At 49.1% G+C, this 21,990-nt stretch overlaps 7 protein-coding genes across 7 annotated transcripts; 4 read left to right on the forward strand and 3 right to left on the reverse strand.

Moving 5' to 3' along the window:
* Positions 1 to 2,168: 2,168 nt before the first annotated feature.
* FSUBG_11239 (nitrogen assimilation transcription factor nit-4) lies at positions 2,169 to 4,659 on the reverse strand (the record flags this gene model as incomplete). The annotated part of the gene is made up of 6 exons (XM_036675900.1): positions 2,169 to 2,796; positions 2,862 to 3,221; positions 3,274 to 3,593; positions 3,649 to 3,991; positions 4,067 to 4,425; positions 4,486 to 4,659. 6 exons carry the CDS (start codon positions 4,657 to 4,659, stop codon positions 2,169 to 2,171), a joined length of 2,184 nt encoding a protein of 727 aa, XP_036533256.1.
* Positions 4,660 to 6,928: 2,269 nt separating this feature from the next.
* Positions 6,929 to 7,713, forward strand: FSUBG_11240 (vesicle-associated membrane 4; the record flags this gene model as incomplete). The annotated part of the gene is made up of 3 exons (XM_036675902.1): positions 6,929 to 7,033; positions 7,409 to 7,640; positions 7,697 to 7,713. 3 exons carry the CDS (start codon positions 6,929 to 6,931, stop codon positions 7,711 to 7,713), a joined length of 354 nt encoding a protein of 117 aa, XP_036533257.1.
* Positions 7,714 to 9,252: 1,539 nt separating this feature from the next.
* FSUBG_11241 (n-acetyl-gamma-glutamyl-phosphate reductase) lies at positions 9,253 to 10,930 on the forward strand (the record flags this gene model as incomplete). The annotated part of the gene is made up of 3 exons (XM_036675903.1): positions 9,253 to 9,656; positions 9,713 to 10,203; positions 10,269 to 10,930. The coding sequence occupies 3 exons, from the start codon at positions 9,253 to 9,255 to the stop codon at positions 10,928 to 10,930; spliced, it is 1,557 nt and encodes a 518-aa protein (XP_036533258.1).
* A 1,556-nt stretch (positions 10,931 to 12,486) lies between these two features.
* Positions 12,487 to 12,950, forward strand: FSUBG_11242 (uncharacterized protein; the record flags this gene model as incomplete). Its single annotated transcript, XM_036675904.1, has 2 exons — positions 12,487 to 12,736; positions 12,793 to 12,950. 2 exons carry the CDS (start codon positions 12,487 to 12,489, stop codon positions 12,948 to 12,950), a joined length of 408 nt encoding a protein of 135 aa, XP_036533259.1.
* Positions 12,951 to 13,747: 797 nt separating this feature from the next.
* Positions 13,748 to 14,815, forward strand: FSUBG_11243 (RNA-binding with serine-rich domain protein; the record flags this gene model as incomplete). The annotated part of the gene is made up of 4 exons (XM_036675905.1): positions 13,748 to 14,038; positions 14,092 to 14,197; positions 14,249 to 14,617; positions 14,664 to 14,815. 4 exons carry the CDS (start codon positions 13,748 to 13,750, stop codon positions 14,813 to 14,815), a joined length of 918 nt encoding a protein of 305 aa, XP_036533260.1.
* Positions 14,816 to 17,518: 2,703 nt separating this feature from the next.
* Positions 17,519 to 17,806, reverse strand: FSUBG_11244 (uncharacterized protein; the record flags this gene model as incomplete). The annotated part of the gene is made up of 1 exon (XM_036675906.1): positions 17,519 to 17,806. One exon carries the CDS (start codon positions 17,804 to 17,806, stop codon positions 17,519 to 17,521), a length of 288 nt encoding a protein of 95 aa, XP_036533261.1.
* Positions 17,807 to 20,083: 2,277 nt separating this feature from the next.
* FSUBG_11245 (transforming growth factor-beta-induced ig-h3) lies at positions 20,084 to 21,413 on the reverse strand (the record flags this gene model as incomplete). The annotated part of the gene is made up of 3 exons (XM_036675907.1): positions 20,084 to 21,106; positions 21,167 to 21,214; positions 21,270 to 21,413. The coding sequence occupies 3 exons, from the start codon at positions 21,411 to 21,413 to the stop codon at positions 20,084 to 20,086; spliced, it is 1,215 nt and encodes a 404-aa protein (XP_036533262.1).
* Positions 21,414 to 21,990: the final 577 nt, after the last annotated feature.

Consider the following 21,990-nt stretch of genomic DNA (forward strand, 5'->3'; position numbering starts at 1 on the left):
TCTTTAAATATTATAAAATTATAAATATATTATACCTATAAAAGTATATATAATAATATATTATTACCTCTTTTTCTATTAGTAAAGAAATTAAGTATTAAGTAAAGATATTATAAGGTAGGGAAATATAGCCTAATAGTACTATAGTTATACTATATACTTTTAGTTATAATACTATAAAAAATAAAGCTTATATAATAAATTATATTTAAGAATATCTTTAATATACTTTAATCTATTAACTATAGTAATTTTAAATTAATTATAATAAAATTAGAAGCTACTGCTATTAATTTATTAATTTTTTTACTAATTCCTTACTAAGTGGCTATTCTATAATTTTGCCCTTGTCCTATAATTTTGCTGCCTACTCTTCGAGTAAGGCTCCCTTTTAGTCAGATCCACGAGTATTGGATGTCCTTTTTTTTTTGGTGGTGTTTTTTTTATACCTCCGTTTATTATAAGGTCACAAAGGATGGAAACTTTAAAAGTTGGAGGTCGGGCACTTGGTCAAGGACGGCAATCAAATCAATTGGGGCTGACAAAAGAATATGGGGAGATGATATGATATACCTATTCGCCAGTCATTGGATGTTTCCTTGTACAAGAGGCTGAGCAAATGGCAGTAAATTGCCCTCGTGTAGCAATTCGAGGTAGTTACATCTTCGGCCTAAGTACAGAGTACAGCACCTCCAATTAATCATAAAAGTAACCTTTTTTCCGTAAGCGGGAGCCATTCTAAAAGTCCCATCCAATCCTCTAGGTAGCCCGGGCATAGCTATGGAGATAAGAGGAGGAAATGTCACTGACTAACTGTTCTGGATAACATTTGGATGTTTCACCCCTCGAAATATCGTTGAATGAAATGATGAATGCATACCACTCACTCATCCAACTCGTATCGGGCACCTCGGATATACACACATACCATCCAACCGCATCATTGTCAGCAGCTCACCTCCGACCCGCCATCCCCAAGTCCAAGCTAGCCTCTTATGTGTAGAGATTTGCCAATACGAGCAGGCGAGGACCTGGAACGGCCGCCCTGAACTCCACCTTCTGCAAGCTCTGAGGCTCTGTCGATTACGGCCGAGTTAGCGTGAGCCTTGAGGGATCCAGATGTGACAGACCAAGTCCAGTTTGTATGTATCTGAATGGTGTGTACAGTACATTCCTATCTAGTTACATACCTCTTGAAAAAGAATATCACAATGTGAAGAGCAACCAAGTCTCGGTAGCACGGCAGCCAAGAACATGTGTATGAGGGGTTTTCCCGTCGCTTGATTACGCTCAGTAAATGACTGAACACCATCCCCGGTCGGTCCTTGCTCGGCTGACATTTGTTATCGAGATTCTCGTGTTCACCTTGATATCCCACTTTATCATCTTGATTGTATAGCATTTTGGCATGGCCTAACTACTAAAGTACCTGACCTCAATACCCTGATTCAACACGCTTTTGTACCAAAGCGCTATAGAAGAGTCCGTATAGAACATTCGGGAAGGGTCAAGTCGGCAGCCGATTGACCTACTTCTCTTCTGTTTTGAGGGTCTGTGTATCGATTCTCCGTGAACCGGCCGAGTCTGACAAACCATCAACCCATCGCAAACCAGGTCAATCCATGGGAGCATTGATATTAACTGACTACCTTATGTATTTCCAAGTGATCAAGGTTCCAGACTCTCCAGAACAGGCATTTTGGTGTTCGTAGAACCCATCATCAAAGCACTCGTTCCCCGGAAACGGTCGATTGAGATACTAATCAGCGGTTCCGTCTTTGTTCATAGCCGAGACGAACTGAATGAAACACTACAGAGGTTCGCATCACAAACACACTCTCTTAGTCAACTGGTGTTCTCCTCGTTACACTAACCGCAAGCACATCCCTTTTTTCAACTGTCATAGACTATAGACGCCAGTGTTGTCAATTGTCTCATGTTCAAAGCACAAATGGTACTACATGTTGCACTTCTTCTCCTCCCTCTCATGCTCAACGGCAATTGTAATGCGTCGTCTTACTATATTAATCATTTTGAGTCCGAACCCAACTCCATTGCTGGTTTCTTGTTCGGGGTACCTCATTCAAGAAGCTTCTGAGCCAGTCGTTTGCTCAACAAGCCTCTTCTGGTCGTTTGTGCTGACCATTCTACTCAGTGGGTGCCCCGTCTCACAGCGTGTCCCAAGTATCATCATCGGACTCTACTGGTTCATCCTCGCTTGGGTCGCCCGCGTTTGTAAACTCCCGAAACAGTGCAATGTCCTCAAACCTGCCAGACAGGCTCTCCACACTTGCTTCTTCGGGATCCGTCATGGCAAGATTTAGATCAGCCATGAACGTCGCCCGTATATCTTCCGACGGACTAGCCAGCCTATTCTCCTCAAACTGTACCATTAGTCTTCGTGCTTCGTCCGCGGATAGATCGCCTTGCTCAAGCGCCATGGACAATATGCTACGACCGATGGTTTCGGCAAATCGGAATGCTCGTCGCAGTTCTCCGTAGCTTTCGACACAAAAGAATAGGTAAAAGCGCCAGGCAGGATCCTTTATATCTCCTAGGATTGCATTGGCGATGTGGATCAGAGCAGTATGCCACAACATCGTGTAAGATGAACATGCATATTTTTCTCGGTATACCACCACAAGACGCTTGAGCTGATTCACGGATGCCTTGTATGCAGCGTCAGGCGAGCTGCGCCTGCAGGGAAATGTCTTCAGTCGCAGTGGTTTCGGCGAGTCCCTTGCACGAACTGTAAATGGGCGAAGGACACACAGAATAGCGACATGGAGCCAGATACTGCCATTCGGTTAGCTTTAACAGAAGGACTATAGTTGGGAAGAGGCAAGAAATTCGAAACGTACTGAAACACCAAAACATGATGCGGGCTCTGCTCTGAACGCACCATAGAAGGAGGCAGTGTTTCTGCCCAAGCTATTAACTCTCGATACTTGTATTCCGCAAAGGCGAGTGTAATGTGACTGCTGAGGCTTTCGCGCGGGAAAGGCTGATCACGATAGTATTTCAATGTCACTTCGTGCATTATTCTCCAAAATCGACATATGATCGGAAACGTATCATCCATGTACGTCTGCTTAGGTCTCTGCTGATGAGACTCGGGGCTGGGCCCAGAAGGGTCATGCCATTCATGTCCTGGTATTGGGACTATAGGGAGGTGCTCGGGATACGAGAGGCCAGGTTGTTGATAGAACAAAGCCATAAGCCTGAGGATGTTAACATCGCATCTTGTCCGAGATCTCGACTTTCTGAACCCACACTATCCAGTTAAAAGTCCCCCAAGCAGCATACGATGTCGCACTTTGTAGCTCGGAGCTCACTTGCTTTGCTTTCGAAATCGCAACGTTTCGCTCGACGCCAAAAAGCCCCATGCGAGCCCCCATGGCATTCGCTTCAGAAACGTATGTCAAGACGTAGTGATCCTTCCCATTACCCAGATATGCTAAGCCCAGCAATTGTGTTGCAGCAAGATTCAGCAGAGAATCTGTCGCCTTTTCAAGGGACCAGCGCTTTTCGGCCTCTTCACAAAACTGTGGTATGAAGGACTGAACAGTAGAGTCGACCGCACTGTACATTTGCTATTGTCGTCTCAGCGAGGCTAGTCGAGCACCACACTCCTCCCAGACCACTTACACAGCTCCAATACATAACGGTACTGACCAGTAGTTTACTGCAGTATTTGGCTCGGCAATGGACCAGATCTTCCATAAACAAGGTAGGATCAAAGGGGCCCAATAAGGGGTGGTCAGTCTCCAGATATAGCGATATGGCCTTTGCTGCCAAGTTGGAGGCGATTGGTACAGAGGTCCAAAACCCAATGTTCAGTTCTTCTAGTCGTTCGTCACAGGAGCTTAGGGTGGCTGCTAGGCTCTGGATAGGATCATGGGCTGGGAACGGGTTCGGGTCACCGTTGGTTGCCGGGGTGTCTCTGTCGTTTCGTGTGCTTGACGACGTCCGGCTGCCGCTGAAGAACTTCCTGTTAAATGTCAGCAAAAGTTGGTGGTAACGCGGCTTTGTCGCCCGATAGCGAGTGGCCATCCAGTCAACTTACTTCAAGATATTAGATTCAAGAGGTTGAAGGGCTGGAAAGGCGAGATAATGTCTTGCCATGAGCTCCGCTTCAAGACCCAGGTGTCGAGGGTGCTCAGGGGAGCGTTCACAGTCACTGATGTTTTTTGTTATCCGCGGTTGGATTATCGACACGGCTGTATCGATATCTGCCTGGCTTCGTACGACTCGTAGAATATCAATGGCCTGGCACTCGGGCGCTGTCTTCAAAATATCAAACAGCCCCAGAATCTGCTCTGTTTCCTTACTCGTCTGGCCTGGACCTCGAGCCTCGGCGTAGGTACATGGTTCCCCTTCGCCGCGTCGTCGACAAGCCTCGCACATGGGCTTTCTTCCATCGCACTATTTGATAAATCGTGTTAAAAGGGACAAATGGGCTGCCACTTTTCTCGAGAAGCTTACACGAATCTTCCTCTTACGGCACGAGTTGCATGCTAGCTGTGTTCCGATTCGTTGCCGCTTCAAAGGTTCATCGCTGGAGGACCGTGGAGTCGAGGAAGATCCTGATGGCTGCGAGTTGGGAGGCGGGTTTTCGTTGGGAGGAATAGGCAGTAGTTGGCGATATCTCTTGGACATTGCTTGGACTCGTGATACTACTGGCAAGGGGACCTTCAAAGACAGTAAGCAGTATCACAGTTGGTTGGAAGCAAGGGATCAGATAAGATATTCGGTGATGAGTAATCTCTGCGTTTTACATGGGTTTCCTTTCACATGTTTCATCCTTCAAATGAGTGAAGGTTGGAAGTGCTATGTTAAGTAGTTAAGGAATGTGTGCACACAAATACACGAGACTTCTCAATCAATGTGTGCGTCTCTAACCCAATCACCTTAACGTTGTTGCAATTAACCTCCCAAATAATCTGCCAATGATCAGAGTCCTGTATGCCATATTCGTACAATGTACTGCAGCTCAACTCAAATGTGGAGGGACACGATCGAGGTCGGAGTGAGATCCGGCTCAGATGATTGGCTGTAGCTCGCGAACCAAAGCTGTATCCAGGGTCGGCTTGACGAAATAATCAGCCCTTGTTATGTCCAATCCAGTATCATGACATCAATACATACATAGGACGATGTATACTTCTGGGACAGATACTCGTTGCCTAATTTGTTGTTGATGACTTGAAGTATGAGTCGCCGTGAGAATGAGTCATATAGTGTATAGATCTCTATTTTGTTGAGCTTCAAATTCCTTCTTCTCCTCTTCCACAAAATTAGTGAAGCATTGGAGCCCGGCCTCGACTATAAGCCGGTTGTGTTGCATCAGCCAGATCGAATCGATGTTTCGATCGAATCCTGTCATCTGAACGACCCCTGTTGTCGATTTTTATGAGCTGCATGTTTTAAAATTCTGGAAGCCTCTTCCATCATGATGATGACAGAATGACCACTTCCCCCATATTTATACCCTTGTATCCAGGTTCCATTATCTCAGCGTTTTCAATGTAAATCAAGAATGTTTCCCGTTCAGCAAATCATGCTTTAAGGGTGCTTGCCGTTCAGTTCTACTCGTGTCTATGCGCAGATTAGGTGCGATTATACATAGATCGTGTGACAGAACATCATGGATAACGGCGCCTATGCCTTCTCGATTGTATGGGCAGTAGAGCAAGACGTATTCACCAAGAAATAGAGTATTGACAGCACTTATCTACCCCTGGCTTCAAGTTGACTGATATTGTTTGGCGTTGATGTTGGGTGAGGCTCAATGTAGTCTCTGGTTGGCACTATGTTGAAAGCCACATGTGAAACATCCAACACAGACCTGAAGGTTTCATGATGGGTTTCATGACAATGCAACGGAGTGTTTCTGTGGACGGCTTTCAGCAACCACCCTGAGAATCTGTGACTGTCATTGTTCCTAGGTGTGATAACTATGTCAGTCCACTATGATACCGGCTTCTTTGTTGCAGCAAGTCTCTCTGGTGAAATATTCAGCACCGATACAAGTCATACCTCCCTCGTTACATGTGTTTCCATGGAAGTGCATGAATGGCTGTTTTCGATTGAATCGGATGTGGCGCCGTTGCTGAGGTGAGCCGTGGCTGATTGTGGCTGTCCGTAGAAGCGAATACGAGCAGCATCCACGCTTACTGAAAAGGGACGACTTGGGTTACAGCATCACATGAGTCTGTCATCACCAGTTCCATGGATAACCCTTTTAGGCATTGCGTACCGTGACTCAAAGCAACAGGAGGAACGTATCACTGCGCGAATACTTTGCAGTGCAACTACTCTCCCGGTAAGTGCGAACAATGAATTGAAAGCCTTTGCAGTAGGACAAGTCAGGACGTTTGCTACATACAGCACTTTTCATAGCTACTAGGCAGACTAAGTGCTCCCTGGCGTCTATTGACCGTCATGGCCAAAAATAGAATCGTAGAATGGACGAACCAACCAAATGAACCCCGATAAACTGAAAAGACAAAGGCTCTTGATTGCCAAAGCGTAAGTTATGTTCTGTAGGCCTTCGAATCATGTAGAAGTACCTAGGTTCTTGGCCACGACGCCAATCGCGCACGTTAAAGCAACCACAGCTCGCCCCGAGCCCCCCGGGGGGCCTCGTCACCCAGCAGCGCCCCAAAACCAGCTCCGCCCTAGGTTCACCTGCAACCTGGTCACTCACTACTTGTTTCGCCTGGGCCAGTGCAGCGTCTCACAATCAACTTCCCTCTTCCAACCTCTCGCTACGCCAACCTCCTCCTTTCGAATATCACAACGACACGACACGACAGCACCGTAATCGCGAACTTGTTCTCCTGCACTGTCCAACCTTTTGCGCTATTCCGACCGATACCCTTTTGTTATTCCCTAGCGTCTTGAACATCTCCAAACCACAGCCAAAATGCCTGAGCAGGAAGCCCCCTACGACCCTTACATCCCCAGCGGCCAAGCTGGAGCCCAACAACAGGGCGCTGGCGGCAATGCCAGGACGCAGGCGCTACAAGCTGTAAGTTTGTTTTGATGTTTTTCGGATGCTTATGGGTTGCGACACACGGCGACGAGGCTGTTTGACGACGGATGACGCCTCCTTTTGGTAATTCGCAAAGGATTTGCGATAGAATCGCAATTTTTCAAAGAACCATCAACCGGCCACCGGCAAATCATGCGATAATGGCCTAAGAGTAATTACGCAGAATCATGATATCCGTTCCGAGCAACCCGACCAAACGCCACTTGCCTCAGTATTCCAATGCTTGATGAGTTTTCGTAACATTGTGGCCATCAGCCATCAGGCGACGCCAGTGTCCAATCCACGCCGCACCTCAACATCACCAGCGCTGCAATGTCTCTAGTGTTGGATATGAACTAATACAGTCGGCAGCAAATTGATGATACCGTGGGTGTGATGCGTGACAACATCAACAAGGTTTCTCAACGTGGTGAGCGCCTCGATGCTCTTCAGGATAAGACCGACAACCTGGCCGTCTCGGCACAAGGTTTTCGTCGAGGAGCCAACAGAGTCCGCAAGCAGATGTGGTGGAAGGATATGAAGATGCGAATGTGTCTGATTATCGGTATCATCATTCTACTGGTCATCATCATTGTCCCCTCTGGTATGTCTTCGATCTGTCAAAGCTGTGCTGTTGAATACCTTGCTAATCCTCCCCAGTTGTGGCTACTCGTTAATAGCCCAATCATCTGTTTGGGTACCACTTGGTCCTTACGATACACACGCTGGGACATGACGACATCGAATATCGCAAGCTACGACCATGGGAAATGGAACTTTTGGGCAACCGGCCATTATTGCAATGGAATATGATTTGAGCACGATGGAGTTTGTTCACGCTGGGTCCCGGTCAATGTTATGCTGGCAGTTTTCGCTCTTCGGGTGACTTACTGATGACGAGGTCTCAGTAATGCTCCTGGAACTACAGACCGGGCTGGATGTTTGAGATTAGGCGTTCCCCGATTAATTGAGATGTATACCTTTCCGCGGATCATTGTCATCAAACTCAACTCCTCGTATTGCGTCATTTGTCGCAACGAAGTGGCAGTCTGCTTGCCAGACCGAAGATAGGAATGGCGAGTGATGTTTAATGATTTCTGAGGGGAGACGATCGCGTCAGCTCTCTATTTCTTACAGTATCCCTTCTTGTTAGCCCACTTCTTTAACACGAGATTCCTATCGCACGACGAAAGCTCCAGTTTCATGGAAACCCATGGTGATTGTGATAAAATTTCCGGGACGTGGGTAGCCGGTATTTGGATGAAGTAGACTAGACCATGTCTTGAATAATAGTTGCTCCGAAAGTGGAACCTATCTGCACATATGGCATCTTGTCCGTTGAGGATGAACGAAAGAGGTCCCTTACAGGTTCAAGATTCGATGTACCTACCGGAACCATGGGTCCTCTGTTGGCGTCATTTGGTAGTGGGTTTCTGTAAGTGCAAGGGTATTGTGGATAGGAGTAGATTGATAACGCCGACTGATTGATAATGCCTCATCACCATCTGAGTTTTTTGAGGAGGGGGGGGATCAGAGAATGTGGCCGTGTTACTGGACCTCGGTGAGTTTCCCTTGGTAGAAAGATCTGCAGCGGATGAATGGGACATTTTTACCATTGCTGCTTCACTGTAGATATTTTTTAATGCAGAGATTGGCTAATGATGTCAATTTCAAGGCAAAGATTGATTGCTCGTCCATAGATGAGACGGCTGGAGTATGGTATTTTTCATGATGAAGCTTACTGAGGAAAAAATTCTATCATGATGCAATGGAGACCAGCAAGGCGACCCCGGTCAGCTAGACTAAGGGTCTGCAAGCGGTGTCGGATCGATGGTGGATGGTTAGAGACGATGACTCTAAGGAATCTGCGAGTTGAGCTTTGAAGGGATTGAAAGTTACATTAACAGAACCATCAACGACCAGTCTCGACTTCTAACACGGTTATACGAGCATAGAATAATTTTGCATAATGCAGTTGGTTATACATGAAGAAATAGCCCTGCCCTGCCCCTCCATTGGAGGTGACCCCAGGTTCTGAAGGTAGGTGCCTATAGCTTTTTTAGTCTCCACTGACTCACCTGGGCCTTATCTTGCCGTGTGGGTCTCTCGATCTTCTCTCTAACAGAGTCAACAGTCCTCGTCCTCTCTTCCTCATCCCTCCCCTCTGTCCATTGCACGATCTCCCTACCATCGTCGAGTCAATTGGCTTAAGCAAGATGTTTTCCGCCACTTCTGGAGCCTTTCGGGCTGGTGCCCGACGAGTCGCTCCCCGCGTCGCTCGCTCTAATGTCAAGACTGCCGCTCCGACTGTGCTCCGATCCATCAACGCCAACCGAGCTCTCTCTACCACCAAGGCCCTCACATCTTTGCCTGGCCGCGATAGGACCCGGGAGATTGTTGCGCAGACCATCAACAGTATTGGCAGCAGGCGGGAGGGTGAGCAGTACCTGAAGCTCTTCACCTCGGTCGAGTCCCAGAAGTTTGCCGTTATCAAGGTTGGCGGTGCCATTCTTACCGATTACTTGGACGAGCTTTGCCGAAGTCTCGCGTTTTTGTCAGAGATGAATCTCTACCCAATTATTGTTCATGGAGGCGGCCCGCAAATGAATTCTTATCTCGAGTGCGACTTTCGACTGCTTTGAATTGGTCAACATTATACTGACACGGCGTTCACAGACGGGCTGGGGTTGAGCCCCAGTTTGAAGAAGGTATCCGAGTTACTGACGCCAAGACCTTGGGTATCGCTCGCAAGCTTTTCCTTGAAGAGAACTTGAAGCTTATTAACCGACTGGATGAGCTCGGTGTTGCAACTCGATCGATCAGCGGTGCTTTTATAGCCGATTATCTTAATAAGGAGAAGTGGCAGTATGTTGGTAAGATCACCAAGGTCAATAAAGATGCTATTGAGAAGTCTATCGAGGCTGGCTATATCCCTGTCCTTACCTCAATGGCTGAATCTGAAGACGGCCATCTCCTCAACGTTAACGCTGATGTCGCTGCTGCCGAGCTTGCCCGTGCCCTTGAGCCCCTGAAGGTTGTTTATCTGTCAGAAAAGGGTGGACTATACGATGGCGATGGCGAGAAGATTTCCTCTATCAACTTAGATGCCGAGTTCGACCATTTAATGTCTCAGCCCTGGTGCAGGTACGGGACGCGACTGAAAATTCGTGAGATAAAAGAATGTCCGGAAACCGAAGTGAAGTTGTGCAAACTTATAGCTGACCATCCCTAGTACTTGACACACTCCCCCGCAGCTCATCCGTTGCTATTATCCACCCCAGCGATTTGCAAAAGGAATTATTCACCGACTCTGGTGCCGGTACCCTCATTCGTAGAGGGGACAAGATCCAGCGGGTTTCCTCTGTCAATGAGATTGGAGATATTTCCAAGTTCAAGGAGACTCTGGCCCGCGACCGCCAGGGCCTTGATGCTGAGGCCACTGTCGAACGCTTTGTCGATCATCTTAAGGAGAAGAACTTCAATGCCTACTACGACGATGGGATGCAGTGTCTGGCTGTCGTCCTGCCAGCCAATGAGGAGCGGCCTATCGCTACACTGGCTACCTTGAATATCACCAAGGCTGGATGGCTCAGCAACGTCGCTGAGAACGTCTTTGCTGCCGTCAAGAAAGACCACCCTAGCTTGGTCTGGACTGTCAGCGAGGAGGATGAGAACCTAACGTGGTTCTTCGAGAAGGCTGATGGAACCTTCAACAAGAACGGCAATGTTCTTTTCTACTATGGATGCGACCTCCGATCTGAAGCTCTGGTCCCTATTTACGAGGAGTTCAAGGCACACGGCCGTGCTATGTTCGGCGACAACCTGGAATCTCGACTTCGAGATGCTGCCAAGACCACCAGCGAGACCTTAAATGCCTCTCAGAGCCGAACTTGATCAAGCTTCCCAAACCACCTAGCTGCGGGTTTTAGATATCTCGCGATTAAAATTCCCAATATAATATAAAACAGTTACACATTCCTCCTTCAGACTCTTATGGACGTAGGCCTTCTTCCTTATCGTATAGCTTACAACAAAAGTCAGAGAGGAACAAACGATGCTCCGTTTGAGGCAGAAGGGATGTCAGAAAAGGACACAGCATAGCACAAAACCACATTGGCCCACTCCTAGATCAGAAGTCTTTGTGGAGACAACTACCTTGGGTGCTTGCATTTGAGTGTGGGTTGGAAGAATCTGAGAACTGTCTGGACTGTTGTTCATGAGGTAGTTGCTACAAATTAACAGTTATAATCACAGGCTGTGTTCGTCATCGCCAGGTACTCCCAACCCTCCCATCAGACACCAACCCGAAGTGGGAGACGTTCTGGGCCGTTTACGTAACATGAGGGAAAGTAGCGCACTTAACAGTGGCCTCTAAGCATAAATGACAAAGATAATGGGCCATCGAAGACGGCACCAGGTCAGTTGAGCGATAGAGAGGCCTGCTGTGATTCTATCGTTACTCCGCCAGCCACCAGTCCAAGGAAACCTTCATCAAAGAAGAGTCGAGTCTGTCAAAATGGCCCCCTAAAGGCGTCCATGAGGCTGTATTTATTGAGAATGGGGGCTTCTTAAGGGTCAAGAAGCATATATGCAGAGGATGTCAGACCGGACCTTGGAAAGGCTTGTTTGTCGTGGTTATTTTGAGCGAAGGGAACTGCAGAGAGAGACGTATCAATCAGTAAGTAACCTGGCGTAAGGTGGGATGCATGCCGGGACTTGATTCCTTGGGTTCTCGAATTATCAGTGTAGCAGAATGTAAGTTGAATTGCAAAGAGTGAGTACACTTGCAGGCTTGCTGAGGCAGCAGCAGTATCTTTATGTTAGGGAACCTCCAAACGATAGTATGAATAAGTGTTGGATCAGCATAGAGCTTCCACTCGTTCTTTGCCGCTGACTCTAACCTCAAGAATCATCTAGCACTTCACTCTTTCATCCTGTCTATTGCCACTTGAGGATGAAACTAACACTGAGAGTTTGTGCCGTAAAACCGTTTTCGTAGTCGCGAAAGAGTATGCTGTAGAATTCAACTATGGGAGTACAGAGGTGTTGCAGGAATCATCATTTATTACAAGGTCACCTAGGCTGTGAGGCATCCTGCTGGGTTGGCAACTGGTGGCAGCTGGCAGTGTCTGAGCCTTGCGATAGAGATCCCCTCAACCAGTGTTCATTGTTAATTCACGATGAATAGATGAATCAGTCTCACAATGGCATTTTTATTCCTATTGTTGCAAGCTCATCAACATCAACCAACGACTGATCACTGTGCATAAATATCTTGGCTCTCTATCCAAGGTTCTCGCCACAACGTGCATCCTCGTGGATCTTGAACCAGCTTTCTCTCCCTTGAGCTCTTAAGTCATTTCGTCAGAGCGAGTCATCTCTCTTCCGCAAGTTTCTTTCAAACCTCTTCTACTGCCAACACCGGCCTCACGTCGGCGAGGGAACGCATCATGCCCACAGCCACTTCCGTACGGGAGGAGCCCAAGGCACCCGAGTCTCGACCCATGAGCCGTCTCGAGATAGGCCTTATCGTGGGAGTCAGCGTTCTCTTCACCACCCTGATCTTTGTCATCTTCCTCGTCCGTGCCCTTGATCACCGCCGTTGCAAAAAGGTGCTGAGGAGAATGGCCGAGGATGCCAGAAACCGTACTCCCGAAGAGGAGATGTTGCGCCGCCGGCTGGCATGGTTTCAAGTTGAGCGTGAGTCAAAGGAATGGCATGTTACAAGAGAAGGCTGCTAATGAACGTGTTGACAGGCATCATACAAAGCCTACGCTGCGTATGGGTGGATAAAGACAACAACCCAACCGACCCACCCCCCGAAGTCGTTGAATTTCACCGCCGCAAGGGCCGTAGCCCGTACCAGATGCCGCATATGGCGCAGTCGGAGCCACAGTCCAAGGAAGCGAACTAGTATTCATGCATGTCTGATGCCAGTCCATCCAAGCCTGTACCGTATCGTCCATCCACCGCAAGAATGCGAACGTGGCAAAGCAGTCGAGATGTGACAAGACATGGATATGGGATGCGAAACGGGCGTAGGCTAACTAGTTGATTGCAACCGACGTGGTATCGAACGTGCACCCAAGAATGTTGCCCTCAAATGGAGAAGGATTGGGTTGCTTGCAGTGCAGTGCAGGGTTATATCAAGGCAAGGTCGCGGCTATGTACAACTCCCGCCCACGTTATACGCTTGCAGGGAGGTAGTAATGACATGGAACGACCCACGGGTAGACTACCTGAGCTATCAGTCAACCGAGGGCCAGGTTCCACAGTCATGATCGACAATGCATAGGTAGTCATTCATTATTCCGAGGCGGTACAGGTTCTGTCAGCCGCTCATGGACGTTTGCACTGTTATTATCTTATCCCGAATGGAGGAGAATGTGTAGACTTATTTGCTAAAATCACCCAGTCACCCGTCAAGTAAAACAGAAATGCTTGATTTTATAGTAACCATATGCTTAGAGGAGCAGGTTGTTAAAGCTGGGCATGCCAAACCCCAAATACCTGCCTTAGAGACGTTAGTCTAGTGGGTAGCTCCCTGGCGCGTCATCCCCAGTCACGTGATCACCTGTCAAGAAAGCTCCAGCAGCTAACCCACAAGCCTTTCAACCGCCACATTCCGCGTTTCAAGCCAATTCCTTCGACGTCAACACGCGATATCAAGCATCATTTTGAGCTGAGGCCGACTTTGCCCTTGGCGCCCCAATGGCTTCGCGATCGCCATCTCGCGGCCGTCACGGGTCGCGCACGCGCTCACCTGCTGCACGCTCTGAACGTTCTCGTTCACCCCAACGCCGCCATCATCACAACTCGCGGTCACCTGCCCGCTCCACATCACCTCAGCGTCGTAATGGCCGTTACAGATCTCGCAGTCACACTCGGAGCCGTAGCAACAGCCGTAGTCGAAGCCGCAGTCGTAGCTGGAGCCGCGGGGCTCGCGATCGCGATCGCAACGACAGAGATAGGAGTGCTTCCCCAGCCGCCAAGAGCACAAAGGTATGTCTTGAATAGTCATGGCTAGGTTACGGAAACTGACTTGGTATGCCTAGATTGTAGTAGAGCGACTTTCCAAAAACATCAATGAGCAACACCTCTATGAGATCTTTGGGCAATTTGGACGCATCAAGGATCTCGATCTTCCCATAAACAGAACTTGTGAGATGACCGTCTCTCATTTATTTGGACATCAACTAATACCAGTTAAAGTTGGAACAAACCGTGGCACAGCATACATACTTTACGACTACGAGGACGATGCCGAGGCCGCAATAGCCCACATGCATGAAGCTCAGGTGGATGGATCCGCGATCAATGTGTCCATAGTACTTCCCCGTCGCAAGCTTTCTCCTGCGCCTCCAACAGCTCGGCGTGGAGCCAACATTGATCCCAGAGTGCCGTTTGCGGGAGCACGTGGGGGACCCCCTGGTGCAGGCATGGGAGGAAATAACGGCATGGGAGGAGGTCGCCGTCGAGCATCTCCAGGAAGTCGGTACGGACCCAGATCTGATGTGTATCGCCCAGGATCGCGTTCACCTTCCAGATCGTCGGCTGGTCCCCCTCCTTCTCGTGGCGGTGGTGGAAGCCGATACCGCAGTCGATCCAACGACTCTTTTTCATCTAGATCACGCTCGAGATCTCCAGGTCCCCGGCGAAAAGCAGCCGGCCGCCACGATGATCACGAGACAAGACGACGCGGGAGCATTGATAGTCGCGAAGGCCGAAGTCGATCTCGAGGACGCGGTCAAAAATGATTTAAAAGCTCCTCAGGTGTAATTAATTTGCTTCGATTGGCGTTACGAGAGTTTAAGGAAAAAGGAACAGAATAAACACCGGGCCCAGGTTTTAATTAGCTCTCGGAAACAAGGTGGTCACTTGTATCTGTCTCCCGTCTGGCAAACTGACATCTGACCAGATGAAGATAGATGTGCGTCTTACCACCTATGTACGGCAACGAGGACTCCCAAAAGAATCCCGCCTATCATCCTAATGGATCAGACCGGAGGTTCGCTCCGTTCTGTTACGGCCAATCACTCGCACGTTATCCGATTTATCTATCAATGTCCCGGTTCAATTCATGTACGTGATCTCGTTTTGGTTTCGGTGTTTCAGGACAATTGCCGCGGACGGGGCCAGCAAGGATTGCCCACGATGCCTTTCCATGGATATGCACAAGTCACAGATTTCGGAACTGGGAAGCTAGGAAGTTGAGGATAGACTTTGGGTGCTACTGCTCCGGGCCACTAGTTTCGAACGTATATCGACCATTCAGGGACCAGTCACTGGTCACTAGATCCCATCTACCATTTGTCACGATTCGCACCTCTCCCCGCTCGGCTAAGGGGACCTGGTGTGGGGATATGAGAGACCCCATGCTTAGTAGGCTAAGTCTTGGCGCAACTCGCTCGACCCTTCGCGATAGTTTGATCCAACCAACACTCCATTATGCACCGAATCACGGCAACTGTGGAATGGTTCGAGTAGCACTGGCCCTACTTACAAGCAGCATGGTACATCTAGCCAAGACAGCCGGAGACAGGGTGGGTTCTTGGTCTTGGCCTCAGCGTCCTTCACCCACAACAGTGGCTTCTCCTATAGGGCTGAGGAGAGGCCGCTCTTGCAAGCAAGATCCATGAGTCGTGAGCGACCAGGGTAGGGTATTGTTTGGTCTTGAGCTTGGCTCGGGTCCCCGTTTCAAGAGGGGCCGCTGTCAGGCTGCACCACTCGCCATACGACAGTCTGTCATGCCCTCCTGCGCAGCCAAGTCGTGGCTCACAGCTGTCAAAGCGAGCTCGGTTCAAACATGCACCGAACATATACAGCGCAGATGTTTGACACATAGCAGATCTGACACCACCAAGGGTCTCTAGACAGGCATGGTGTTCACACATTCTCTCACACCATGCATATCGGTACAGTCCTGGATAAGCTGTGCGTCGCAGCGGTGACATTGCATCTAGGGTACGGTACACACCCCCTTGCGGGTTTTGTGATGAGATCCCTTTCTGCACTGGCGTAAATCGAGGCCGTGGCAACTTTAAGCACAGCCGCACATCGCATCACTCTCGGCGCCTATACTAGCATCGTGTATTCACCGTCAAGAGCATATCATACCCAGCATGTGATCCACTCGCATGGCGCCAATTACGAGATCCCGGGGCAGGGTCTGGGTAAAGGCGCTGCCGGCTAGTCAAGCCAGGAGACTTTTCCCTAATCAGCTGGAAGCCTACAAAGGCAAGATTCTGAGGCCCGATGGACAACACCTCGGCTTGTGCTGGGGTGTCGAGCCCCCTTTCTCACATTACTACTTTAGGAGCCTTGCATATTCAACATGGTACGAGAGAGAAGGTGGTGTGTGGCGCATGGTGTCTGTTTCGAGGACCATGGCAAGAGCCTAGAGAGCCTGGTAGACGGGCAGCTGTCATAGGTCTGTATTCGAGTTTGGCAGCTGCCTCTGACATGGGTGCCGTGTGCGTTACAGGGTTCAAGTCGGTTGTGCTACCGAGGACTTATGGTCTCGCTGCGCTTTCTGTCTGATCACTCAGGTAATCTTTGCCTTAGCGGTGCCTTCGGCAGCCAAATTGGGACCCAAGCGATCTCTTTGGGATGCTAGGTGTTCCTTTTGAGTTGACGCTATCATACAGGAAGCCGGTCTCAGCTTGTATGGACCACAGCAAGTATATTGAGCCCAGAGCCTAAGAGCAGCTTTACGCACATCGTCAGTGCCCTGGGGTCCGTCTTGGGTCTCACTGTTGTTTCCATACCCATGGGGATTTGCCCACGGGCACCTAGTGCCTCGACCCTGCTATGAGGAGCATTCTCTAGAAACATGAATAAATGGCTATTGCTATGGATTCTGGTTGAGGCTCAAATCGCCGATGAGAATTTCGGCGGCTGTGCCATGGTCATTCCGGTACTTATTTAGCGCATACTGGAGTATCAACTTGCCTTCCTTGTTCGATCCCCGGGCTCTGGACTGGCTGGACCCTACTCAGATGTGTGGACTCTGCTCATCTGGGCAACATGTTCGCCGTGCATATTCAATCCCCCGAACTGGTTTGACCACCTGATGGGCTCGGCGCGGACGATGTGTTGCTGTGAGGCACGATGTTGGATACGACAATGATGATCCTTTGAGAAGCAGCGAGGAAGCCACCGGGTTTTCAGGCCTGATCTTGGGGCGCGGGTGCGGGTCTAGATGCCGTCGACTACACCTTGCGCAGCTGATCGTGTAGGTCAACGTGGATATCTATCGTGAACCACCTTACACATTGATCTGACGAGCATCCTGCCCACCTGGCCCAGGTCGATGATGTGCCATGTCGTCCAAGGGCGAAACGTGAGCCTCATTAAGAGGATCGGTGTCCCACCGGCTATCTGGAGATACTAGGGGCGGCAATAATGTCGAAGAATAGTATAACATGAACCACAAGCCTAAACTAAGACTATCAATCTATCGGATACCATTTACCACTTCGACTAGTATCTGTGGAGGACTAGGGCCCAGTATGTCCTCTGTTTCTCTATTTCTTGTCTTGATGCCTCTGGAGGTGCAGCCTTTTGAATTCTCTCACATGTCCATGATGCCTCGGACTCATCCTCATCCTCATCCTCGCCTCTACCTTCATTTTCACTTGCACACTTTGCGTGTGGCTCACTGCCCGATGTCTCTCGAATCTCAAGATCCAGACCCTCCGCCAACACCTCCAGGAGGGCCGCGTGTCCCTCCTCCTCAGCCAGACCCGCCGCCGTCTCCTCCTCATACATGGGAACTGTTCTAAACTTTGGACGTTTCTACTAGCAATCTTTGTTATCTTGTGCCAGATTTTCTTTGCCGATCAAACCTCTTTCTGCTGTCTTGAAGTGACAAGGGTTCTGCTTTTCTCGAAGCCAAGATGGACCTCCAAGAAGAGGAGACCCCTGTTCCGCCACCTGTGGTTCAAGTCTTGGGGATCGACCTCTTGTAGGGCAGTCACAGGAGAGTACAAGGGGCAGGAGAGTAGTTTACGCCAGGCATCATGTCACTTATCTTGCAGCACCATGTCCGAAGTCTCATGCTTCTTCGCATCGCATCTCGTGGGGCGATCGTACCAGGATTCAGCAAATGGCCCGAAACAAGACTTTGGACCGAACAGGCGGGAAGTACGGGAGTGATGGATAAGCCACAAACCGACAGCGTTTATGGTGTGGGTTGCGAGATGTGCATTATTTCAGATGGGGGTGAGAGTGGGAGTGGAAGTTTTGCCTGAGACGGACAGCTCAGTCCGTTACGGTAAGGTACGGTACAACACAATACGGTCCGGTCCGGTGCATGAGGTATATGCCACGGACGCAGGCCCTGAAGGACTCTATCAGAAGTGATACGGAGAGCTGACTGGGGTAATTGATTTGTGGGGGATGCGTCCACAGACGGATGAATCTGGCAGAGCAGCAATCCGATGATGCGGCTTGGCGCATGAGCGACACACACACAGAGAGAGGCCGACATGTCACTCTATAGCTTTTGAGGCCTCTACCATACCATATCGATGATGAATGAAGAGTCGACTCAGCGGGCGAGCGTGTTGCTCTTTCTAGTGGGGGTGATAGGTTCTGGTTCTGGTTCTCGTTCTGATTCTGATTCTGATTCTGATTCTGAGCCTGAGCTGATTCCGATTCCGATTCCGTATCCATTCATAGTGGGCAATAGCCGGTACTGATTCATGATCCTTTCCACCTCCTGACTCTCTTTGGTTGAAACCGTTTCCATCGCCGCCGAAGTAAGTTTGTTAGTCGAGTAAGGCGAGGCAGGGCAAGGCAAGGAAAGACAAGGTATCTTAGTCAATTAGTTTAGACGCTGAGCGGTATATTACAACGGCAAACCTATAGTTAGCGGGTCTATCGCGTTTATCTATCCCGTCTCGACTTTACATGCATGGCCGTCATGTCGTCCGTGTATTCGGCGTATCTCACTCAATATTGCCTCCTGTACGTAACTGTGGATTTATCTCCCGTGCTTGTGCCATTGGATGTTTATGATAACGAATGACTCAGTTGCCAAGGAATGTGCTCCTCTTCTGATCTACGGCTTCCCTCTTCCTGTATGTATCTTATCCCCGGAGTGTTTGAGTAGGTGTTAAGTCGCCGTCGCCTCAGCAATACCTAGGTAAGTACCTAGTAGGTAAATAACATGATACAGCCAAGACTTTACCTACCTACTTACTTACTTACACCTGTGCTAGCTCAGCCCGCTTCACTTACAGGTAAAGAAATATGCGATAGCCCGTTCTATTCCCCCTAGTCACAGATTCTCGGGCTTTACCTATTAAGGTTGTCGGCCGAGACACCGACAGGCTTTTCCATATCCTGAAATCTACTGTTCCCCACGAACCAGGCGAGCAATTCTGGCCGGGTTGCTTTTGCCAGGCCAAGCAGGGGTTTGAGATGCTCACATACCCTAGACTCCACAGCGGCATCTTCCGTGCGCTATGACAGTTTCGCTGCTTGGTCGCACCAAAAACTTGTATTTTGCATACTGAATATGGGCAAGTCGTGGTGCCATTTACTAGGTGACTAACTGTTACAGTATGTACCTACAGTAGTACTGACCAGATGACAAGGATTGTCTTTGTGGCAATCATACATAATTGCATAACACCCGCGGGCTTGAACGGATCTAGATCTCTCCGTGTATCGACAGGAGACTAAGAAAAGACTTCACCAATCACTTTACACGCCTAGAGGATAATGATATCCGTACTACAGGTTAAAAGACCTCATCCGAACGATAGTTCATGCAAGACTAATGACCCATGTCGTCGGAAGACTTGAGAAGCCCGGACGAAGTTCGGTCCACGTTGATTAAACACGGCTTGACCAAGAGCAAGATTTGTGGAATCTCGGGGAACGCACTGGCGAGAAGGAGGATGTTTGCTTCCGTTAACGACTGTCGGGGTAATTATTGATCGAACGATAGAGAGATCTAAACTAGGTACTGCAAAGCTAACCGACCCATAACAAGAAAGCAAGCACAGAACAAAGAGACCAGAACAGCACCAACTCTTACTACAAGAGCGCCATCCCTGCACCTATACCCACGATACCCAGTGCAGCGCGGGCAACATGTGCTGTGGCTCGGGGAGCAGCCACTCCCCTGCTTGGCCTTGTGGTGAACCACGGCGTTGCCACAGCGTTGTTCTCAGCATCATCTGCCGGTGTAGGTGTTGGCGTGTTTGTCACTGGACAACTCGCGGTACAAGGGATATCCGAGTCGAAGACATCATCAACGCCAGCAGACTTGAACACAGGATTTTGAAGCCAGAGACTAGGGTTAGGAGCCGCGTCGGCCTCCTTTGGGTTATTGACATTGGAGATGATGTGAAGAATACCATTGGAAATGAGAAGGTCAGTCGTGATGATCTTGGCCGAGTTGACGAACTTCTCATTGCCAATCTGGCGGACATGGACCTCTTCACCAGTCAATGTAGTAAGAGATGTGGCATTGTCAAGGTCAGTCGAGACAAGGACCTTGCCGGGTACAATGTGGTATCCCATGACACTAGCTAGCTCCTTGGTGGACATACCACTGAGTGCACTGCCAACCATCTCCATGGCCTGATCTCTTGGAGCAAAGACAGTGATGTCCCGGCGACCAGCAAGATCAGGCATGAGGCCAGCTTTGAAAAGTCCCCCAAGAAACGAGTCAACCTTACTTGCCAGGAGGACCTGACGAATACCAGAGGGCGGAATCAACAGACTGTCGACAATCTGGATGAGTCCGCCTTGAAACTTGATATCGTAGTTGATGACTGTAGCTCGATTGCCCAGCCGGGTACTGAAGATGACATCGTCGGGTTGTTTGTTGATAAGGATGTTCTGACCAGCAGTGACATTGCTCCATTTGGGATTGAGAAGAAGTGTAGGCTTGACATATGCAGGCCCCTCCTTGAGCTTCATTGTGCTTATCGTACCCTGCAGAATGTGGTACTGAAGAAGCGGAACAGTGACCTTGGCATCGTTCGGGTCCCAAATATTGGAGAGAGGAGAATAAGGGATTTGGTTGAAAGCATCATTGGAAGGTGCAACAATCTAAGAAACATCATATATTAGTCTTTGCCCCTGAGGCTAGGAGAAACAGATTCAACATACCGTGACACCCTCGTAGCTGGGCAGTTGCAACAGGACATCGGGGAATTTCTGCGGGCGTTAGATAACAGCCTTTGGCTCACAAAGTAATACATTTCATTCCTACCTGGATCAATTTGTAGTATGTTGAAAGCTTGGGGTGTCTTGACAAAACACTGCCCAGGTCCATGGGCAGAGCTTCAGTGGCATCATCAGCAACTGCCAGTGACACAAGACTGGCAATGCCAGCAAATACTCTAAACAGAAGCATTGTGTATCTGTTTATTGGAAAACGAATGTGATGAAAACTGACGAGGCAAGCTTGTAATGGTAGGAAGTAGCCTATAGACTTTCTGCTTTACAACTCCCAGCAAGTGTTGACTTTGGTCAGCAAGCAGCCTTGTAGTATCCGGCGCAGAAGTGAAAGATCGAAATAAAAGTTCGGTGAATCTGTTTCAGATAAATGAGTGAAATGTGAATAGGGAGCGTGGTCAACACGGTAAAGGAGCGAAGTCCATCCAGGAACGATGGGAAGAAATGCAGAAACCCGGAACCGAAAAAACGGTCACTCGACAGGGCTTAATAGGTAGATTAGAGCTCTCTAAGAGGCGAGGCCCTGACATCCTGTACGGATATCCCGCCAGTCATAGGAATTTTGGAAGCTAACTTAATCAGAGCCGGGTAACACTTAACACTTATGGTGAGGGACGCTACTAGTAGCCTCATCAAGAGAGCTTCCAGAACTCGAGCGCCTCACGAGTAACACCCCAAGAATATCGCCAAGCCCCGGCCATTGCTATTATGCTATGCGGGGCGGTGCGGTTCGGTACGATACTTGGGAGTCTGGG

The sequence above is a fragment of the Fusarium subglutinans genome, assembly GCF_013396075.1.
Source record: "Fusarium subglutinans strain NRRL 66333 chromosome Unknown NRRL66333_c0000210, whole genome shotgun sequence".
NCBI classification, from domain to species: domain Eukaryota; kingdom Fungi; phylum Ascomycota; class Sordariomycetes; order Hypocreales; family Nectriaceae; genus Fusarium; species Fusarium subglutinans.